The 22,225-nt window shown below is 45.9% G+C and overlaps 2 protein-coding genes across 2 annotated transcripts; both read right to left on the reverse strand.

Moving 5' to 3' along the window:
• Positions 1–6,416: 6,416 nt before the first annotated feature.
• Positions 6,417–7,370, reverse strand: LOC142246750 (olfactory receptor 2L2-like). Its single transcript, XM_075319799.1, has one exon. The coding sequence runs from the start codon at positions 7,368–7,370 to the stop codon at positions 6,417–6,419; it is 954 nt and encodes a 317-aa protein (XP_075175914.1).
• Positions 7,371–19,992: 12,622 nt separating this feature from the next.
• On the reverse strand, positions 19,993–20,973 carry LOC142246751 (olfactory receptor-like protein DTMT). Its single transcript, XM_075319800.1, has one exon. The coding sequence runs from the start codon at positions 20,971–20,973 to the stop codon at positions 19,993–19,995; it is 981 nt and encodes a 326-aa protein (XP_075175915.1).
• Between the last annotated feature and the right edge of the window lie 1,252 nt (positions 20,974–22,225).

Genomic DNA, 22,225 nt, shown 5'->3' on the forward strand with positions numbered 1-22,225 from the left:
TCTGCTGAAAAATTTTGGAAATCTTGGAAAATCTGATCAATAGGGGCTCCACCATGCAACATGTAGGACATGAACCGACAAGCTGCAAATATCTTGATGCCAGAAAAAAACAGGACACCTTCAGAGGTCTTGTGGGGTTAATGCCTCAGTGCATGAGAGAAGAAAACAACAGTAGGAAGTTGGTTTTAAGGTCATGTCCAATGGGTGTAAATTGCATGTTTACTCACAGGTCCTATACATGCAGGAGGATCTCCAATAGAATCACCCTTCTCATCGGGAGATCAGAATTTATAGTGTGATCCATATGTCTACTCTATGGGAAGAGTCCCGTTGGGATATGATACGATTATCTTTCTAACAACTCTTCTTTGTTATTATTAGGATTTATTTTATTCTTTTTATCATCTCCCTGGTTTATATTTTTTTTTCTCTCTTAGGACCTTATTTCCTTAATGGGTTTTAGAGAAATAAATTATTTTAAAGTTGGGAAACAAAATCTATATAAAAAGTTGGTTAACTTTGTAAATACCTCACATATCTTGTGCTGATCCAGGGCAGAATCTTTTCAAAAGTATGACAATGTCAGTAGATGTGTGCCGCCCCCGTGCAGCAGCCGGGCTGCTCGGATCCGGATCCGCGGTGTGGCTCGAGAGATTCTACCAGACCCGGGGGTGGCGCGGACACCACGCATAAAAGGAGACGTATTTATAAGGAGTTTTCTGTAATCACTGTGTGACGCCACCCACGGTGTGTGGTGAGGTGTAGCACCACCGCTGCTGTTATGGGATACCCGGGGGTAATGTGATGGCAGTTGGATGTTAACCCCTCCGTGGGTAGGGATAGATGCCCCGGGGCCCAGTGTTGTGCAGGGATCAGCACACTTACAGTTTAGTTGTCCTGGTGCTGGATGAGGTTGCACTAATGTGTAGAGTCAATAAACACAAAGTCCTTTTGTAAACCAAACTGCCGGTGTCTGGGAGCCGTGGGCGAGTAGTGTCCTGGTTCCGCACACGGTGCAATGAGAAGGGTGGCCTCTTTGTTGCACTGCACTTGGTAATCTGCATAGCTCCTCTGGTTGGAACGGGGAGTCCACTCCCCTGCACTAGTCCGGGTTCCTGTTCACGATGCCGGCGGCCACTACACTGCCCCGGTCCACTTCGGGTCCCCTCCTAAGGCCTGACTTGTTCCCGCAATCCAGAGGCTCCAACCCCTGACTGCTCTGCTCCCTTCTCTGCAGACTCCTCCGGCACACAGCTTGCTCCTTTTCTTTCTCTCCAGCAGCCCAGGAGACACACGCCTCGCTGCTCTGCCTCTCTCCTACAACTGACTCAACTCCTCCCCTCCTACTTCTTCACTTCCTACCCTGGGGGGGAGGGCCGGCTGCTCATATGCACCATGTACGGGTGTGTGTGGAATTACCAAGGAGGATGCACTCTTCTGTGACTACCTGGCTAGGCCAGGGCGTCACAGATAAGTCTATTCCGTGAACATCCAAAATAGCGTCATAATAGGGATTGTCTGGTGACTTGTGTGGAGGTGATGAACGTGGTTAATGGGCGCAGGTACGGTTAGGTGAAGGCCTGTGCAAGAAGGAGATGACCTTCTTGGAGGATTATGTGAATCATCTTTAGAGCTTGTGTGGTGATTGTTAGTTACCTAGACCAAGCAGCATTGTCCAAGCTGTACATGAAGCCCAGCATGCGAATAACTATTGGACAACAGTCATTCTGGAAGGTCGAGGATCAGGAAATTCAGCAGGGAGCGGATGTAGTAATGGTCATTATGATGATGGGCTGTTCAGCAGTTTGCGCTAACTGTTGCACAAAAGACTTTAAATCAATGGGTTTAATATTTCAGTTATTTTCAAATATCAAGGAGAAGATATGATCCAGAATATCAGATTGCTTAGTAGTAATGACAGTGATGCCGCCTGAATCGGACTAGTCCACCAGAGAACCAGTCAATCCCCTGGTGGACGCCAGAAACAACCAGTGGGTTTTCCGGTGTCTCTGCTTCCTATAAACTTCCCAGATGAACACTCATTTTTCATCCTCTGGCAACTCACAAAATCAAGAGGACATTTTGCATCCCATTGAGGTGTGACTGTCAGCACAGTGAAGCCCATCACCTCTCAGAGGGCTCCAATCCCTGATCATTTCACATCATCACCTTATTACTGCCTACTAGTGATAGACAGACTCGGACTGTAAAAATCCAGATCCGTGCTGTTTTAAACGTACCCGAGTGCTAGACCCAGGCTCGGAATTCTCAGGGAACTCCAGCTAATAGTCCTAGTTTGGCAACATGGGAAATAATATGGGAGACCGAACACCATTTTTGTTTTTTTAATTAATTTAGTTTTACACCATGATAGAGACCTGTAGACAGGGTCTGTGATTGGTTGCAGTCAGACACAGTGTTACAAGGCCGGGGGCGCATCTTACTGCAACCAATTACAGACACCAGGATGGTTGGTGGGCGGGGGAAGCAGTGAATATGGATGAGCAATAATGAGCGGCCCCGGAGGAAAGAATGAGCGGCCTGGAAGAAGTTATAGCCGTGCCGGAAAATCGGTAAGTATGAAGTGCTTGCTTCAATTCCCCTATCCCTTCTACCACCACTTTTACGCACTGGATTTCGGTCCCCTTAGACTTATATGGAGACTGGTGTCCAGCTAGATATCCAAGATCAATTTAGGGCCAAAATAAAACTATTTTTTAATCTGGTTAGGCTCGCTGGATCCGGCTATCTTCGAGTCCGCTCATCACTACTGCCTCCCCCCAAGTGAGTACATCACATTTCCCAGGCGGCAGCAGCATACTTATGGTAGCTGTCCATCGATATTCTGGTCCTGCAGAGCATGGGGACAAGATATGACATATCGGTACATAGCTCTCACATGGTTAGGGAAGGCCACTGATGTATCAGAGCCACTAGAGAGGCTCCTGGTTGATTGAACAGCATTAGCAGATCCCGGGATCCTTGGGACAGGTCTTCAATATTAGGTTGGTGGGGGTCCAACACCCAATATCTCCACCGCTCAACTTTTTGCAGCTGAGGCAGAGTCTACACAATATAGACAGAAGTAACAGAACAGCTCTGCACACAGTAAAGTGGCTGCTTTAATTCACTTTGGCTTTGTTACTATTAAAGTTAATGTGATCTGAGCTGCAGTACCGAGACTGCCCACTATGCCTGTGCTATTCCAGCTGTATATACTGTGTACAACCGGGCACCATTGCGGCCGCCAACATCTAATCAATGGGGAATGCCTGGTGTCAAACTCTCAGTGGTCTCATATTGATGACCTGTCCTATGGATGGTACTCAAAGTAGATACAGTATAGACTGCAGAACTCTAAATTGAAGATTTAATATTATTGAATGCAGGGACTAGGGGGGGAGGGGGGACCACTAGGCCCCCTTATTTTACCAAAACTCTAACAATGTTGGGTGAAACAGCACAAAATGTAGCCTAGCTGAAAACACCTTATTTAGTGATTATTTCAATCCAAAATTCTTACCACTTGCAGTGCCTTGAAGTATTCAAACCCTATGAACTTTTCCACATTTGCCTACTTTGGACCCACAAACGTGCAATGCAAAGTATATCACAAGAGTAAATACACCCCTCACATTTTTGGAAATATTTTATTTTCATGGGACAACACTGAAGATCTGACACTTTTACACAATGCAAAGTAGTCAGGGTGCAGCTTGTATAACAGTGTAAATTTGGTGCCCTAAATAACACACAGCCATTAATGTCTAACCCCAAGCAACAAAAATGAGTACACCCCTAAGTGAAAATGGCCAAATTGTGCCCATTGTGTAAATATTTTGTGTGGCCACCCTTATTTTCAGCACTGTCTTAACTCTTTTGGAGATCACTGGAGCTTCACAGAAGCTGCTGGATCCTCTTTCATCCTCCATGATGACATCACAGAGCTGGTGGAAGTTAGAGACCTTGTGCTCCTCCACCTTCTGTTCGAGGAGGCCACGCAGATGCTTTGTAGGGTTTAGGTCAGGAGACGCTTCTCCAGTCCAGCACCTTTACACTAGCTTACTTTAGCGAGGTGGTCTTGGAGGTGTTTGGGGTCATTATCATTTTGGAATATGAAGTTGGAGATCGTGCTCAACAGTATGTCACAGGACATGTTGGCATTCATGTTTTCCTCAATGAACTGTATCTCCCCACAGCCGGCAGCACTCATGCCCCAAACCATGACAGCCCCACCACCATGTTTGACTAGTCAGGACATACTTGCCTTTGTACTCTGCACCTCGCTGTCGTCACACACGCTTGACACAATTGTGGTGACATTAGGGTCAGTGGGTGCTCTTGTCCGCTGGCCTGGCTGTCAGAAAGACTGCACAGATGATGGCTCATCCCACTAAACACTCTTACTCCTTCCCTGTGGGCAAAACACTACTCCAACAACACAGGGTGAGGGAACCACACATTGGAAAGACTTTATTGGTTCACCAACATATAGTACATTCCCAGCAAGAATACAAAATGGTACAAGTGGCAGAGTCTCACTCTTCCGCTGGCCTGCCAGGGATTGAAATTTTTGTGACCTCGGGAATTCCAGGGCCAACTATTGCAGCCAGCAGCACCTCACTTTTGATGGGCACCAACAGAGGAGATAGCAGTAAGTTTAGGAAGCTGACCACCACAACAAAATATGTAACCAGGCCACCAATTTGTCCCAACTTGGGTTCTCCAAGCAAATTTGTGGGCTCATCATTGAGCATTGAAGCAGTTCTGTGTTCCTTCAGCTGGAACCATGTACCCTAGGCTGAAATTCTGTAGAATGGATCTTGAAGCAGTTCTGTGACCCTCCACAGCTGGAACCATAGCTCCTCGGCTGAGGTCATGTAAAATATCTCTCTGGTGACAGAAGCAAGGCTCTTTTATACCCCTCAGTTCTATTACAGGATTGGTGGAAATGGCTACACTCATTGGTCACTAGTTCAATCCGACTGCATAATGTTCCCCTAACCTATCTAGTCAAAAGGGCTGAGGCAATCCACATTTACAGGAAAGAAAGTTTCAAGTGAGACAATGGCTAACCTTTCTTGGTTTAGCAAACAAAGGAAACATAAGTCTGGCCTAATTGAGAACAATTCACCACCACGCAAAAACACTGAGTTGTCACAACCATCTGAACCAAATGAGTGTATTTTGGTCTCATCAGTCCACAGGATGGTTCTAGTAATCCATGTCCTTAGCCTGCTTGTCTTCAGCAAACTGTGGGCTTTCTTGGGCATCATCTTTAAAACAAAATTTAGAAAGGAAAAATCCTGTGGTCCGTCTTTCATAAAAATTCTTGTCTTTATTGATTCATGTTAACAAATGTTGATGTACATATTAAGGATGGGAATTTTCCTTTCTAAATTTTGTTTTACATGGTGGATGCTAGCCACATAGTCCCTGGTCCGAGGATCCAAAGAAAGATCGGTAAGCTCACCAAACCTCCTTTTGACCATCTTTAAAACAGGCTTTCTTCTGGAACGACAGCCATACAGAGCAATGTGAACCAATTTAAAGCATATGGTCTGGCAACTGGCAGGCGGACCCCCCACCCATGTAACCTATGCAGCAATGCTGGCAGGATTCATACGTGTATTCTGAAAATATGACTTCTGGATATGACGCTGAGTAGCTTCTTTGGTCGACCTTGGTGAGCCCTGTTCTGAGTGGCTCCTGTCTTGTTACACCGCTGTATGGTCTTGGCCACCGTGCTGCAGCTCAGTGTCAGGGTAGTGACAATTTGTTATAGCCTCGGCCATCTTTATGTAGAGCAACAATTCTTTTTTTCAGATCTTTAGATAATTGTTTGCCATGATGAGCCATGTTGATGTTCCAGTGACCAGTATGAGAGAGTGTGTGAGCGATAACCTCAAATGTAACACCCCTCCCCCCATTCACACCTAAGACCTGGTAACACTAATGAGTCACATGACACCCAGAAGGGAAAATGGCTAATTGTGTACAATTTGGCCATTTTCACTTTTGTTGCCAACGGTTTAGATATTAATGGCTGTGTTGACACCGAATTTACACTGTTATACAAGCTGCACACTGACACTGTACATTGTGTCAAAGTGTCAGATCTTCAGTGTTGTCCATGAAAGGATATGAAATATTTACAAAAATGTGAGGGATGTACTCACTTTTGTGATATACTGTATATAGGGAGCTATGTGTGAACCTAAACTGTACTGTATATACGCGGGTGGAAGCATACTCAATTCTGCTCAATATTAAGTGATACAATTAATATTAATATGAAAAAATTATTAGTAATATATTAATATTGGATACAATTAATTTCAGGCTGTTGGTTCGACCCTTCACAACATGGTCTGTCATGTGGCCTTTAGAAAAATAATTAATTACCCACCCTTGATCTATTCCTTTTCTAAAATTTCAGCAGAAAGTAGCTTTAATGGCAACAATCTCATCACCGCCTGCTTCACATCTTTATTCCTCAGACTATAAATTAGTGGGTTTAGCGTTGGCGTGCCTGTGGCATAAGCCAAGGTGAAGACCTGATCCAAAATATCTGAATATCTAGTTTTCGGCAATAAGTACACCGAAGCCGCTGTTCCATAGTAGAGCATGATGACAATGAGATGGGACGAGCAGGTGGAGAAAGCCTTTGTTCTCCCGTCTCTGGATTTTATGCGGAATATAACCTGTAATATTTTTGCATAGGAAATAAAGCTACTCGAAAATGGACAAAATCCAAACAAAAATGCCTCAAAATAAATCACCAGATAAAATTTTTCTTTGCCGGCACATGAGATCGTCGATAGGGCTTTTGCATCACAATAAAAATGGTGAATTGTGGTGGAACGACAGAAGGTCATGTTCAAGGTCGGAACTGTAAGGAAACATGAGTTTACCCCTGCACATAACCATATGGCGGCCATGCAGATGAAGACGGTTTTTTTACTCAGTATAGTGTGATAATGTAGAGGCTTACAGATGGCGACATACCGGTCATAGGCCATTGTGAACAACAGAAGATCTTCAGTGCCGGCGGCCAAGAAGAAGAAGAACATCTGGGTGAAGCATTGTCGGAAAGACATTTTGTGATTTCCGGATGAAAGTATATGTAACAGTTTCGGGATGACGGTTGTGGTATAACACATGTCCACCAAGGACAGGTTACATAGGAACAGATACATGGGGCTGTGCAGCTGCTGATCCAGATAGATCAGAGATATGATCAACACATTCATGAGGATTCCAAGAGAATAGAACACCGCGAACATTCCGAAGACGAGCGGAGAGCAGTCAGCCTCATCGGAAAAGGGCAAAATGTGGAATTCTGTAGGAACAGACGTGTAGTTCTCCATGGAAGGATATAATATCTCGGATTTATCCCTGTGAACCTTGTCAAAAATAATATAAAAGCGAAGATGAAAGAAAACATTCAAGTATTCTACATTCTGACAAATCTTACCATTAATATATCAAAGCAATCAAAGGTGTGATTAAATAAAAGGAATCTGTCAGCAGGTTTTTGCTTCTGCATGTTGCAAGGCTTAAAACATAGAATTCAGGGATGTCTATCTTGTCAAGGTCTGATCTATTGTTTATTTGCTGTGCTTGTTTCAACAGCAGGAGTTATCACTGCTCAGACTACAATTTCACACGCACATGGCAGTCCGGCACGCCCCCTCCTCTGATTGACACCTCAATGTCAATGTACAATGTCTATAGAGAGTGTGATGTGGGCAGAACAGCTCTTTTAGCGCTGCTCTATTGCTAAATCTGAAAAATCTGATTGTGTCAGAGCGGCTGCAGTTAGTAATCTAAGTGATACATAATTGGATTCAGGGTCTCTTTGCTTACAACATGCTGGGTAGAAATGTGGTAGCACAAACCTGCTGACAAATTCTCTTTAAGGCTACTTTATAAATTTACATATTTCTCTTGGCTTCCTTTTATAATGTAAACCATCACCCACCTTCTTCTATTGGGTCCTTTTAATCCCCAAATAGGAGTGTGAGCACAACCTACGGCATTTTCCAGATATTTAGAACTCTTTGTTCTACTCTCTAAGATTTTTGAGCTTCCATTGAATAAATGGAAACCCTAAGTCCTTAAGAACATGACTGTCCATATCACATAATATCACATAATATCAGGACTAAGAGAGATGTGTCTTCTTCTCACTTAAATGGAATCAGCAGGATTTTACTACTTTATCTCTGCATAGTGTAGGTGTTGAGACCCTAAATGCAATGATGTGACATTTAGACTACTGACACAATCAGAGTTTTTAGATTTAGCAATGCAGCAGATCTGAGAAAGCTGCCATCGCCTACACCAGGGATTCTATATACAATGTCTATAGACAGTGAGCTGCTAATCACAGCACGGGGCGTGCCGGACTAGCTGACCTAGTCTTGCAATGATAATCTTCTCAACCTAAAACAAACATTAACGATAAACAACTGAACACAGTGTGATAAGAAACCCAAAGCTGAAATCGCTGTGTTAACCCATGCAGCATGTTGCATAGATGCCTCTGTGTGTAATGACTCTATATAATATATCAATAGATCCCTCTGTGTGTAATGACTCTATAATATATAGGAATAGATCCCTCTGTGTTTAATGACTCTAAATAATATATAGCAATAGATCCCTCTGTGTGTAATGACTCTATAATATATAGGAATAGATCCCTCTGTGTTTAATGACTCTAAATAATATATAGCAATAGATCCCTCTGTGTTTAATGACTCTAAATAATATATAGCAATAGATCCCTCTGTGTGTAATGACTCTATAATATATAGGAATAGATCCCTCTGTGTGTAATGACTCTATATAATATATAGGAATAGATCCCTCTGTGTGTAATGACTCTAAATAATATATAGCAATAGATCCCTCTGTGTGTAATGACTCTATAATATATAGGAATAGATCCCTCTGTGTGTAATGACTCTAAATAATATATAGCAATAGATCCCTCTGTGTGTAATGACTCTATAATATATAGGAATAGATCCCTCTGTGTCTAATGACTATATAATATATAGGAATATATCCCTCTGTGTGTAATGACTCTATATAATATATAGGAATAGATCCCTCTGTGTGTAATGACTCTATATAATATATAGCAATAGATCCCTCTGTGTGTAATGACTCTATAATATATAGGAATAGATCCCTCTGTGTGTAATGACTCTATATAATATATAGGAATAGATCCCTCTGTGTGTAATGACTCTATATAATATATGTGTTTCCCTTTTTGCATTGAATTACTGAAATAAATTAACTATTTGATGATATTCTAATGTATTGAGCTGCACTTCTATGTGTTCAATTACATTGACAATTAATGGAAATCATCTGTTTTTGCTTTCTTTCATGTAAGTTAATACGAGGTTGTCACAGTCTCTTCCCAATACTGATATCCTTATCATGTCATGTAATGATTTGACTCATTGTTAAAAGAAATAAATAAATAAAAAAATAGACATTTTTGAAAGCGATTAAAACTACATGACACGAACCCATCAACGAGAACATCAAATCCCCTGACAGATAACAGTGAGTTTTTCAATTAAACCAGTCAAGAGTTGAGATATCTTAGGTAATAAGTGAACTGCTGCGTCTTGAAGTTAATATGAAGGGAGCAGAAAAAATAGGCAAATGTAAGGCTGTGTGCCCACGGGCGCTCGTACCTGCGGATGTATCCGCTGGTACGAGCGCATGTTTCCGCAGCTGCCCGCCGGCGTCAGCAGCTATTTTTAGCTGCTAGATTACAGCGGAATAGCTGCGGGAAACATGCGGACATTCATGCGGCTTACCTGCGGACATCCCGGCCTCTTATCTCCATAGCGGAGGGCCGGGACATCCGCAGGTAATTCCGCATGAATAATTGACATACAATCATACATGCGGATGCGGACATCCGCAGCATGGTCGGCAGCCGCACTTTCCGCAGCGTGGACACAGCACTCCCCATGTCCCATAGGATAACATGGGGAGTGACTGTACATGCTAAAAGCTGCGAATTTATCTAAAAAATCCAGAAAAATCCGCAAGTTTTCCGCGGCAAAATCCGCAGAAACAAGGTCCCGTGGGCACATAGCCTAAGGGTGGGTGATTTTATGCAAATCTCGATGGCCAGAAGACCTGGGTCAGAAATCTACAAAATGGCAAGTCTTGGGGGGGTTTCCATGGTTATTAGCTGCTAAAAGTGGTAAGACATGAAGGACAATCAGGCTCATGGACACCCCGTGTTTATTTATGTCCATTGTCGAGTGAACATTAGGCTGTCTAGTTCAACCCAATGCATGATCAAAAGGTTTCAGAACACACAGAGCATTGCATTTTGCTGTGTACCGTGTATGGGGCTGTGCAGTGAGAGATTGCTCAGATTGCTTATGCCCATAGACCATAAACCATCTAAGAAGGTGGCGTGATATGATGAATCCTGCTTTCTTTTTATTTTATATGGAAGGCCGGGAGCATGTGTGTCACTTACCTGGAGAACAGATCTAGCATCTGAGTGATGTTCTGCCGAAATATCTTGGAAAGACAGAACAATGGCGGCTCCAACTCAACTTGTAGGACATAAACTTGTAGGCTGCTAATGACTTAATGCCCGAAACCAAAAGAAACCTTCAGAAGTCTTGTGAGTTACATGTCTCAGTGCATCACAGCAGAAGGAGGACTTACATAGTATTAGGCAGCTGGTTGTGATGTCATGCCCGATGGGTGCAAATTTCATTTTTCCTCACAGGTCCTATACATGCAAGAGGATCTCCAATAGCCCTTCTCCGCTTTGTTGGGAGAGCAGAATTTATAATGCGATCCGAGCTTCTACTCTGTGGGAAGAGCTAACACACAAGAGTCCCGTAGGGAGGTGATACAATCACATTTTTTACATCTTTTCTTTGTATTATTATTAGGATTTATTTTACTCTATTTTTCAAGTCTCTGGTTTATAATTTGATTTTCTCTCAGGATCTTATTTCCTTAATGGATTTTATAGGAATAAATGAAAGTAAAGTGTTTCCCAATTAACTGACCTGTTCATCCCTTGCTGCAATATTTCCCTGGTATATTTCAACTTCTGCCCAACTTTTCCAATTAACTGACCTGCTCCCTCTAACAGGAGCTCTATGGAACGCCCGCTCTGTCTGCAATAAACTTTCCTACATCCATGACCATTTCATTACTAACAAACTTTCTATTTTCAGTATGACTGAAACCTGTCTCACCCCCTCTGACACAGCCTCTCCTGGCTCACCCCCTCTGACACAGCCTCTCCTGGCTCACCCCCTCTGGCACAGCCTCTCCTGGCTCACCCCACTGACACTGCCTCTCCTGGCTCACCCCCTCTAACAAAGCCTCTCCTGGCTCACCCCCTCTGACACAGCCTCTCCTGGCTCATCCCCTCTGACACAGCCTCTCCTGGCTCACCCCACTGACACTGCCTCTCCTGGCTCATCCCCTCTGGCACAGCCTCTCCTGGCTCATCCCCTCTGACACTGCCTCTCCTGGCTCATCCCCTCTGACACTGCCTCTCCTGGCTCATCCCCTCTGGCACAGCCTCTCCTGGCTCATCCCTCCTGACACAGCCTCTCCTGACTCACCCCCTCTGACACAGCTTCTCCTGACTCACCCCCTCTGACACAGCCTCACCTGGCTCACCCCCTCTGACACAGCCTCTCCTGACTCACCCCCTCTGACACTGCCTCTCCTGACTCACCCCCTCTGGCACAGCCTCTCCTGGCTCATCCCTCCTGACACAGCCTCTCCTGACTCACATCCTCTAACACAGCCTCTCCTGGCTCACCCCCTCTGACACGGCCTCTCCTAGCTCATCCCTCCTGATACAGCCTCTCCTGGCTCACCCCCTCTGACACAGCCTCTCCTGGCTCACCCCACTGACACTGCCTCTCCTGGTTCATCCCCTCTGACACAGCCTCTCTTGGCTCACCCCCTCTGACACAGCCTCTCCTGGCTCACCCCCTCTGACACAGCCTCTCCTGGCTCACCCTCTCTGACACTGCCTCTCCTGGCTCACCCACTCTGACACAGCCTCTCCTGGCTCACCCCCTCTGACACTGCATCTCCTGGCTCACCCCCTCTGACACTGCCTCTCCTGGCTCACCCCCTCTGACACTGCCTCTCCTGGCTCACCTCCTCTGACACTGCCTCTCCTGGCTCACCCCCTCTGACACAGCCTCTCCTGGCTCACCCCCTCTGACACTGCCTCTCCTGGCTCACCCCCTCTGACACTGCCTCTCCTGGCTCACCCCCTCTGACACTGCCTCTCCTGGCTCACCCCCTCTGACACTGCCTCTCCTGGCTCACCCCCTCTGACACAGCCTCTCCTGGCTCACCCCCTCTGACACTGCCTCTCCTGGCTCACCCCCTCTGACACAGCCTCTCCTGGCTCACCCCCTCTGACACAGCCTCTCCTGCTGCACTTTCTTATGGTGTTTTCCATCTCTCTCCACGCCCCGCTCCAGAAACAAGCATGGTGGAGGAGTTGTTTTTTTTCCTGTCCAAAAAATACTTTTTTAACCCAATTCCACTAATATCCTATGTTACTCTCCCCTCTTTTGAGGTGCACTCTTTCCGCATCTACTCCCCCTCGAACTGGTTGTGATCTACCAGCTTCCAGGGCCAGCCCCCATCATTTTTGACCATTTCACCACTTGGGTACTACATTTCCTTTCCACAGACATCCCCACTATCATCATGAGTGACTTTAACATCCCTATTGACACTTCCCACTCAACTGTCTATAAACCTTTAGCACTTACTTCCTCAGTTGGTCTCACCCATTGGTCCTCTGCACCTACTCACAAAGATGGCCACATGCTGGACCTCATCTTCACTCGCCTCTGTTCCCTATCTAACCTCTCAAACTCACCTCTCCCCTGTCTCACCACAATCTAGTCACATTATCTTCCCTCTCTTCTCCAAGTACACAACCCCCACTACACAAACATACACACCCTTGCAGAAATCTCAAACACCTTGATTTACACTCACTTTCTGAGTCCCTTCTCCCTCACACAGACGTAGCTTCCTGACATGATGCAGATGCTGCTGCCATTCTATATAACACCACAATCTCTTCAGCTCTTGAATTGGCCGCCCCCCTCACACATACCAAAACTCACACGAATCAACAGGCAACCATTCCACACGAGCCTGACTAAAGAACTGAGATGGACTTCCGGGATTGCTGAGGGGAGAAGGTCTCATTCCACTGAGCACTTCATTGCATACAAACAGTCCCTCAGCAATTTCAAGTCTACACTCACTGCTGCAAAACAAACCTACTTCTGATCTCTCATATCCTTTGTCAGGACCGGGAGGACTGGTAGGCCCAGGAGGTGGATCCACTGGACCATGCACCCCACCGGAGGGCAGGGTACACGGCAGCCGGAGCACTGGCGTGGCAGGGACAAGTATAAGCAGGTCACCAGGGTCACAGAGTTCTTTAGGACAATAAAGTAGACAGGCACAGGTACCAGGGAGCAAGGACAAGAAGTCTGCAGGACACGGCACCAGGAGACCTGAGCACCTAGCTCATAAGACTATGCTACAAGACACGTTGATCAGGCGCCGCCCACATGGAAAGGCCAGTCTTATATACCCAGCACAGCCTCATGTCATTTCCTGCTGCAGGTGTGCTGGGCCTATAAGACCAGGAGAGTGGGCGCAGCCCGGTCCTATACAGAACCATGTGGCTAAGACTCAGAGTCAGACTCATAAGACCAGGAGCAGGACACAGGAGAGCATGAGCGGGAGCGGCAGCCATGACCAGTGGACACGTGGACTGGATCAGTGAACAAGGAGCGGTGGTGCGATGGCGATAGTGGATCAGTGGGTTAGGAGCGGTGCCTGGATGGTGAGACCGGCTCAGTGGGTAAGGAGCGGTGGTGTGCTGGCGATGCTGGATCAGTGGGTACGGAGCGGTGGTGCGATGCAGGGACCGGCTCAGTGGGTAAGGAGGGCTGTCGGGACACCGGGAGCGTAACATCCTTCTTGGCTCACAACCCTAAACAGCTATTCAACACTTTCAACTCTCTACTCCACCCCCCGTCACCACCTCCCTCTCTTCATATCTCAACTGAAGACTTTGCATATTTCTTCAAGCAGAAGATTGGCAGCATCAGAGTAAGCTTCGGCCCACAGTACCCACAGCCTCTCCTTATAACTACTCAACCCTCTTCCTCTAAATCCAGCTTCTCTACCATGACAGAAGATCATCTTTCTACTCTAGTCTCAGGATCATATCTCACCATCTGTAACCTTGATCCCACCTCATTCCCAACCTCACCACAGTCTTCATCTTGACCCTAACCCATCTCTTCAACCTATCACTAACAACTGGTGTCTTCCCTTCATTCCCTTCATGCTTTAAACATGTCTCCATCACACCCATCCTCAAAAAGCCCTCCATTGACCCATAGTCTTTGTCAAGCTATTGCCCTATATCACTTCTCCCCTATGCCTCAAAACTACTGGAACAGCATGTCCATCTTAAACTGTCTACACCTCTCTTCCTGCTCCCTCTTTGACTGGTTACAATCTGGCTTCTGACGACATCATTCCACTGAACCTGCCCTAACTAAAGTCACCAATGAGCTTACTAACCACCAAAGCCAAGTGACACTACTCTGTCTTCCTCCTTCTGCACCCGTCCTCTGCCTTCGACACAATGGATCATTCCCTCCTATTACAGATTGTCTAATCTCTGGGCATCATGGAGACCAAACATTCAGCATCTCCCACCACTTACTCATCTCGCTCTCTATCTATCGGTGTCACCCAAGGTTCTGTTCTTGCACCCTTCCTCTTTTCCATGGACACCTTTGGCCTGGGACAAGTCGTAGAGTCCCACAGCTTTCAGTATCATCTCTACACTGATAATACGCAGATCTACCTCTCTAGACCTGACATCACCTCTCTACTAACCAGAATCCCACAATGTCTGTCTGCTATTTCATCCTTTTTCTCTGCTCGATTTCTAATACTTAACATGGACAAAACAGAATTCATCATCTTTCCTCCTCTTCTCTCAACTCCTCAACAAGTCTATTTATCAAAGTCATTGGCTGTCAAAGTCATTATGATGATGGTCTGTTCAGCAGCTTGCGCTGTTATACAAAATACTTTAAATCAATGGGTTTAATATTCGAATGGCTGTTTCATATAACAAGGAGAAAATATGATCCAGGATATCAGATTAATGACCTTTATGTACCCTGGATCAGACTGGTCCACCGGAGTGCCAGTGAATCCCCTGGTTGACCCCAGAAACAATCATTGGGCTTTGCGGTGTCCTTGTATCCCATCAAGGTGTGACTGTCAGCACAGTGAAGCCCATCACCTCTCAGAGAGCTCCAACCCCTGATCATTGCACATCATCAGCTTATTGCTGTCTGCTAGGGATGGCCAGACCCGGACTGTAAAAGTCAGGATCCGTGCGGTTTCAAACGTACCCAAGTGCCAGAACCGGGCCCAGAATTCTCAGGGAACTCCGGCTATTGGTCCTGCTTAGGCAACATGGGAAATAATATGGGGGACCAAACATCAAATTTTTAAAAAAATGTATTTAGTTCTACACCATGATAGAGACCTGCAGACAGGGTCTGTGATTGGTTGCAGTTAGACACGGTGTCACACAGGCCGGGGGCGCATCTGACTGCAACCAATCACAGTGTAACAAATATGTTGATACTCTGGAATCTGATAGCATGGAATATAACAAAGATGAGACAAAGGTTGGGTAAATACTCTGTATTAACAAATAATAAACACACGGTATAAGTATAGAGATAGCAGAAAGCAACTACCAAAACTAAGTCCAAGTGCTACAGCACTAAATAGTGAATGCCCAGAAATAATAAAGGGTGCAACCAGCACTAAACATGAAGTTCCGAAACTAAATGCAGGAGTGCTACCAGCACTATTACGTGAATGTCCAGAAATTAAATGCGTGAGTGCTACCAGCACTATTACGTGAATGTCCAGAAATTAAATGCAGGAGCGCTACCAGCACTATTACGTGAATGTCCAGAAATTAAATGCATGAGTGCTACCAGCACTATTACGTGAATGTCCAGAAATTAAATGCAGGAGTGCTGCCAGCACTATTACGTGAATGTCCAGAGTTTTTATATGCAGAAGTGCACCGCAAAAAAATGTTCACCACTGTAATTAGGGCTGACTAAGTCCCGCACAAGTCCAATACACAGCCCACACAGATCCGAGTCCTGGATTTAGTACACTGATCATTAAACAAGGATCTAAGGTCTTACAAATCAAGGAAGTCCAGCAGCATAGAGCTCTTCTAGAAGCCTTGAAGGGAGGGAACCACAGCCTGGATCAGGATAGTACACTGTGGCTTGCAGGCAGCTGGGCAGTAGTGAGCGGAGCACAGAACTAACATGCGGCAGCAGGAAGTCCCTAAACAGATTAGGAGAGATTCGGGAGCCAGCAGCACAAAATACTCAGGCAAGGAATGGATCCCGGACTATAAGAAGAGCAGACAGGAAGTTCAAGGGCAGGACGAGGCAACAGACTCCATCTTGGACAAGGGCAAGCAGACACAACAAATTACATGGAAAACCCGAAACCTTACACATAGACGCCAAGCATGACTGGTGGGCAGGGGAAGTGTGTCGCCCTGGGCAAGCCAGGGGACACAGATAACAACACCACCACTCCCCACACTCCAGGTAGGCACATCTGCTAACCAGAAACCCTTGTTGCCTTCCTCCAAGAGTCTGTTGATGCACACCAGGGGGTGGGCCAGGCGGTTGGCTCCGCCCACCAAGGAGCTCACAACTCTGGAGGCAGGAAGTTACCAGGCAGAGTAGCCCAGGCAGGGCTTGAATAAAGAGCAGATTAGCCCGGGGAGGGCAAGAGTGAAGTCCAGTGAAGGGCTAGAGTAAACAACCAGAAGTGAAAGTGAAGGAAAGGAAAGTGGAAAAGGAGGAAAGCAAGAAGTGGAGACAGCGCAGAGAGTGTGCAAGCCTGAGAGCCCAGCTTTGTGTAGGGCTAGAACAGCAAGGTCAGCGACGGCGGTGACTGTCCGGAGTGGGACAGTTCGGAAGTTCCTGGAAGGACCCCGTTGGCTGTGTGCCCGGTGGTCTGGAGCAGTGTTCCGAAGGACAGTCAGCACCAGGGCAGGGGCCTCTCGGACCCCGGCAAGGCTAGGAGCCGCCCAATTTGCCGAATCCGTCAGTGAAGGGGACGTAGATCCCCCAGCAACAAAGTCCCGATTGACGGCAACAGCCCGACCATTACCGGGGAGACACCGCCACCGCCAGGGCACCAGTTTCCCCAGGGCCAGCGCCTGCGGGCAAAGTGTAGAGCTCCTCCGGCCCAGATTGCAGTCGGGGAGCGGGTAACCGGAGGGAATCCACCGCTACCATCAGTCAAACAGGTGCAAGGAAGAGAGACGTCACCGTCACCTACCGGGAGTGCAGGTGCAACCGTCTGTGGAACCGTCCTACCAGCCGTTGGTTTACCGTACAAACTGTGTCCGTGTCTCAGGCTGAGTGAGTACCACAGTGCCGCAAGGCACAGCGCTGCCCCCGCGTCCCTGCGCCCTCCAGGCCCTACACTTCACATCTCTTCACCGGGCCCCGGGATCACCAACCCCTACCCACGGAGGGGCAACACAACACCTGGCTGCTCCCATCACCATCCCCGGGATCCCCATCCAAAGCAGCGGTGGTGCAATCACCACAACCGTGGGTGGCGTCACGAACTATAACCCCAACAAACACCCCCCCTTTCACTCACGGGCGAGGAGTGTCGCTCGAGACACCCCGGGATCCGGCCCGCAGCTCGAGCCACCAGGAGCAACTGCCGGACCCGAGCAGAAGGGGTGAGCGCGGTGTGCTGACACCCTCCTCCCCGCCCGCGACAGAAGCAGTGAATATGGATGAGCAATAATGAGTGGCCCCAGAAGAAGAATTCCCTGAAGTATTCATAGCATATGAACTTTTCCCCATTTTTGAACTTTGGACCCACAAACTTGCAATGCAATGTGCAGTACATCACAAAAGTAAATACACCCCTCACATTTTTGTAAATATTTTATTATGTCTTTTCATAGGACAACACTGAAGATCTGACACTCTGATGCAATGTACAGTAGTCAGTGTGCAGCTTTTATAACAGTGTAAATAACTCAACACACAACCATTAATGTCTAAACTGCTGGCAACAAAAGTGAGTACACTCCTAAGTGAAAATGGCCAAATTGTTCCCAAAGATTCAATAATTTGTGTTGCTGCCATTGTTTCCAGCACAGCCTTAACTCTCTTCTGCATGGAGGTTATTAGAGCCTCACAGGAACCATGGATTCTCTTCCATATTTCTTGGCGGTATCAAGGAGCTGGTGAATGCTAGAGACCTTGTGCTTCTCCACCTTCCATTTGAGGAGACTCCACAGATGCTCCATAGGGTTTAGGTCTGGACAGCCTTGGCCAGTACAGCACCTTTACCCTCAGTTTCTTTAGTGAGGCAGTGGGGGTCTTGTAGATGTTTGGGATTGTTATCATGTTGGAATATGAAGTGAGGGGATCATGCTTCTCTTCAGTATGTCACAGTACAAGTCAGCATTCACTATTCCCTCAATGAACTGTAGCTCCCCACAGCTGGCAGCACTCATTCGGCCCCAAACCATGACACTCCACCATCATGTCTGACTGTAGGCAGGGCATACTTCCCTTTGTTCTCCTTACCTGATTGCTGCAACACATGCTTGACACCATCTGAACCAAATAAGTTTATCTTGGTCTCATCAGACCACACGACATGAATCCAGTAATCCATGTCTTTAGTCTGCAGGCTTTCTTGTATCTTTAGACGAGACTTCCTTCTGGGATGAAAGCCATGCAGAGCAATATGATGTAATGTACAGCATATGGTCTTAGCACTGACAGGTGGACCCCCACCCCTGTAACCTCTGCAGTGTGCGGCGTATGGTCTGAGTATTGACAGGCGGACCCCCCAACCCTGTAACCTCTGTAGTGTGTGTCATATGGTATGAACATTGACAGGCAGACCTCCCACCCCTGTAACCTCTGTAGTGTGCGGCGTATGGTCTGAGCACTGACAGGCAGACCCACCACCTCTTTAACTTCGGGAACAATGCTGGAAGCACTCATTTGTCTACTTTAAAAGACGACCTCTGGATATGATACTGAGCACGTGCTCTCATCTTCTTTGGTTGACCATGGTGAGGCCTGTTCTGAGTAGATCCTGTCTTGTTATCTGCTGTATGTTCTTGGCCACTGTGCTGCAGCTCAGTGTCAGGGTGTTGGCCATCTTCTTATAGCCTCGGCCATCTTCACTTAGAGCAACAATTCTTTTTATAAGATCCTTAAAGAATTCTTTGTCATGGAGAGTCATATTGAACTTCCAGTACCCAATATGAGAACGTGTGTGAGCGATAACACCAAATGTAACACCCCCGCCCCCTATTCACACCTGAGACCTGGTAACACTCATGAGTCACATGACACCGGGGAGGGAAATTGGCTAATTGGGCACAATTTGGCCATTTTCACTTTTGTTGCCAATGGTTTAGCTATTAATGGCTGTGTGTTGACTTATTTAGAGGGCACCAAATTTACACTGTTATACAAGCTGCACACTGACACTGTACATTATATCACAGTGTCATATTTTCAGTGTTGTACCATGAAAAGATATAATAAAATATTTACAAAAATATGAGAGATGTACTCACTTTTGTGATATACTGTATCGGGAGCTATGTGTGAACTCATACAGTATGTAGGTGGGTGTCGGCATACTCAATTCTGCTCAATATTAAGTGATACAATTAATATTAGTATAAAATAATTATAATTAATATGTTAGTATTAATATTGAATAAAATTAATTTGAGCCTATTGGTTTGACCCTCAACAACAGTCACGGTTTGTCATTTGTAACCTAAATTGCCCACCCTTCGTCTATGGCATTTCTGAATTTTGAGCAGAAAGTGGACAGTAGCTTTAGTGGCAACAATCTCATCACCGCCTGCTTCACATCCTTATTCCTCAGACTATAAATTAGTGGGTTTAGCGTTGGCGTGCCTGTGGCATAAATCAAGGTGAAGACCTGATCCAAAATATCTGAATATTTAGTTTTCGGCAATAAGTACACCGAAGCCGCTGTTCCATAGTAGAGCATGATGACGATGAGATGGGACGAGCAGGTGGAGAAAGCCTTTGTTCTCCCGTCTCTGGATTTTATGCGGAATATAACCTGTAATATTTTTGCATAGGAAATAAAGCTACTCGAAAATGGACAAAATCCAAACAAAAATGCCTCAAAATAAATCACCAGATAAAAGTTTTCTTTGCCGGCACATGAGATCGTCGATAGGGCTTTTGCATCACAATAGAAAGTGTGAATTGTGGTGGAACGACAGAAGGTCATGTTCAAGGTCAGAACTGTGATCAAACATGAATTTACCATTGCACATAACCATATGGCGGCCATGCAGATGAAGCAGACTTTTGTACTCAGTATAGTGTTATAATGTAGAGGCTTACAGATGGCGACATACCGGTCATAGGCCATTGTGAACAACAGAAGATCTTCAGTCTCGACAGCCAAAAAGAAGAAGAACATCTGGGTGAAGCATTGTCGGAAAGACATTTTGTGATTTCCGGATGATAGTATATGTAACAGTTTTGGGATGACGGTTGTGGTGTAACACATGTCCACCAAGGACAGGTTACATAGGAACAGATACATGGGGCTGTGCAGCTGCTGATCCAGATAGATCAGAGTTATGATCAGCACATTCATGAGAATTCCAAGAGAATAGAACACCGCGAACATTCCGAAGACGAGCGGAGAGCGGTCAGCCTTATCGGAAAAGGGCAAAATGTGGAATTCTGTAGGAACAGACGTGTAGTTCTCCATGGAAGGATATAATATCTCGGATTTATTCCTGTGAACCTTGTATAATATAAAAGCAAATATGAAAGAAAACATTCAAGTATGTAAGCTATTAAAGGTGTGATTAATTAGGGTTTTTGTCATGTAATCAGGAGACAGCATTCTGTAAGGGTTAAAACAAAATTCAGGGATGCCTATGTTGTCAAGGATCTGTTGTTTATTTGTTATGTTATTTGTTATGTTAAGCAGAAGGACACAGCAGGACTCATCATTGATCAGACTACAGTGTCACAGGCAACTTCTATAGAGAGCCTGGTGTGGGCAGAACAGCTCTCCCAGCTCCGCTACATTCCTAAATCCAAAATGTTTTATTATGTCAGAACGGCTGTGTCGCATGATGTCTGGTTCAAAACTCGCCTAGTGTCAGGAATACTTCTGACGCTGTTCACACAGCAGAGTCGGACGATCCACACAATGTTGCTTTTGAGTTGCATAGACAGGCTTAGGCTTGCAGTAGTTAATTTCTGCTAGCCTGTGGATTACTGCTTGACTCTCATGTTGCAGGAGACCTATCACAGTTGCCCTTTTTAAGATGCTGGAGCCTGGTCTCCCATGCCGATGATAGCTTTTGCAATCCCGGGCCCTTGTGCTTTGTTATCCAGTTGCTGGTGAACTTTTGTGTGCTGTTTGGTGTGTTGTGGACATACTCTTGTTTCCTGATTATTTCCTCCCTTCCTTTAGTTTCTTCCTGATCACGTATTGTCTATACCTCTGTGAGTGATTGCTGTGAGTTTGAGTTTTGGTTTCCCACCCCGTCTGTTTAATAGAGTGGGATTAATCACTCATGTCACAGACCTCTCCTGGGTGGAGTTAGGGGGTCCACTAGACTGGGGTTGTTCAGAAGCTAGGGTTAGGAAGGTGGCTCAAACATTGTCACCTTCAGATGTATCTTTGGGATCAGGGTCAGCAAGGGTTCCCCTAGGCTGAGGCCTAGTTTGGGATCCACTGTTCTTAGTGATCCTGTCACACCCTGTGGCAGGCTGCAGCCAGTAATCTAAGTGATACACTGTTGGCTTCAGGGTCTCTTTGCCTACATCATGCTGCTCTTAGATGAGGTAGCAAAAACCTGCTGACAAGATTTCCTTTAAGGCTACTTTATAAGTTTGCATCTTTCTCTTGGCTTCAATTCATAATGTAATCTTTCACCCACCTTCTTCCACAAATAGGAGTCTTAAAACAACCTAATTAATTTTCCCAGATGTTTAGAACTCTTTGT

This window comes from Anomaloglossus baeobatrachus, chromosome 7 (assembly GCF_048569485.1).
Source record: "Anomaloglossus baeobatrachus isolate aAnoBae1 chromosome 7, aAnoBae1.hap1, whole genome shotgun sequence".
NCBI lineage: Eukaryota > Metazoa > Chordata > Amphibia > Anura > Aromobatidae > Anomaloglossus > Anomaloglossus baeobatrachus.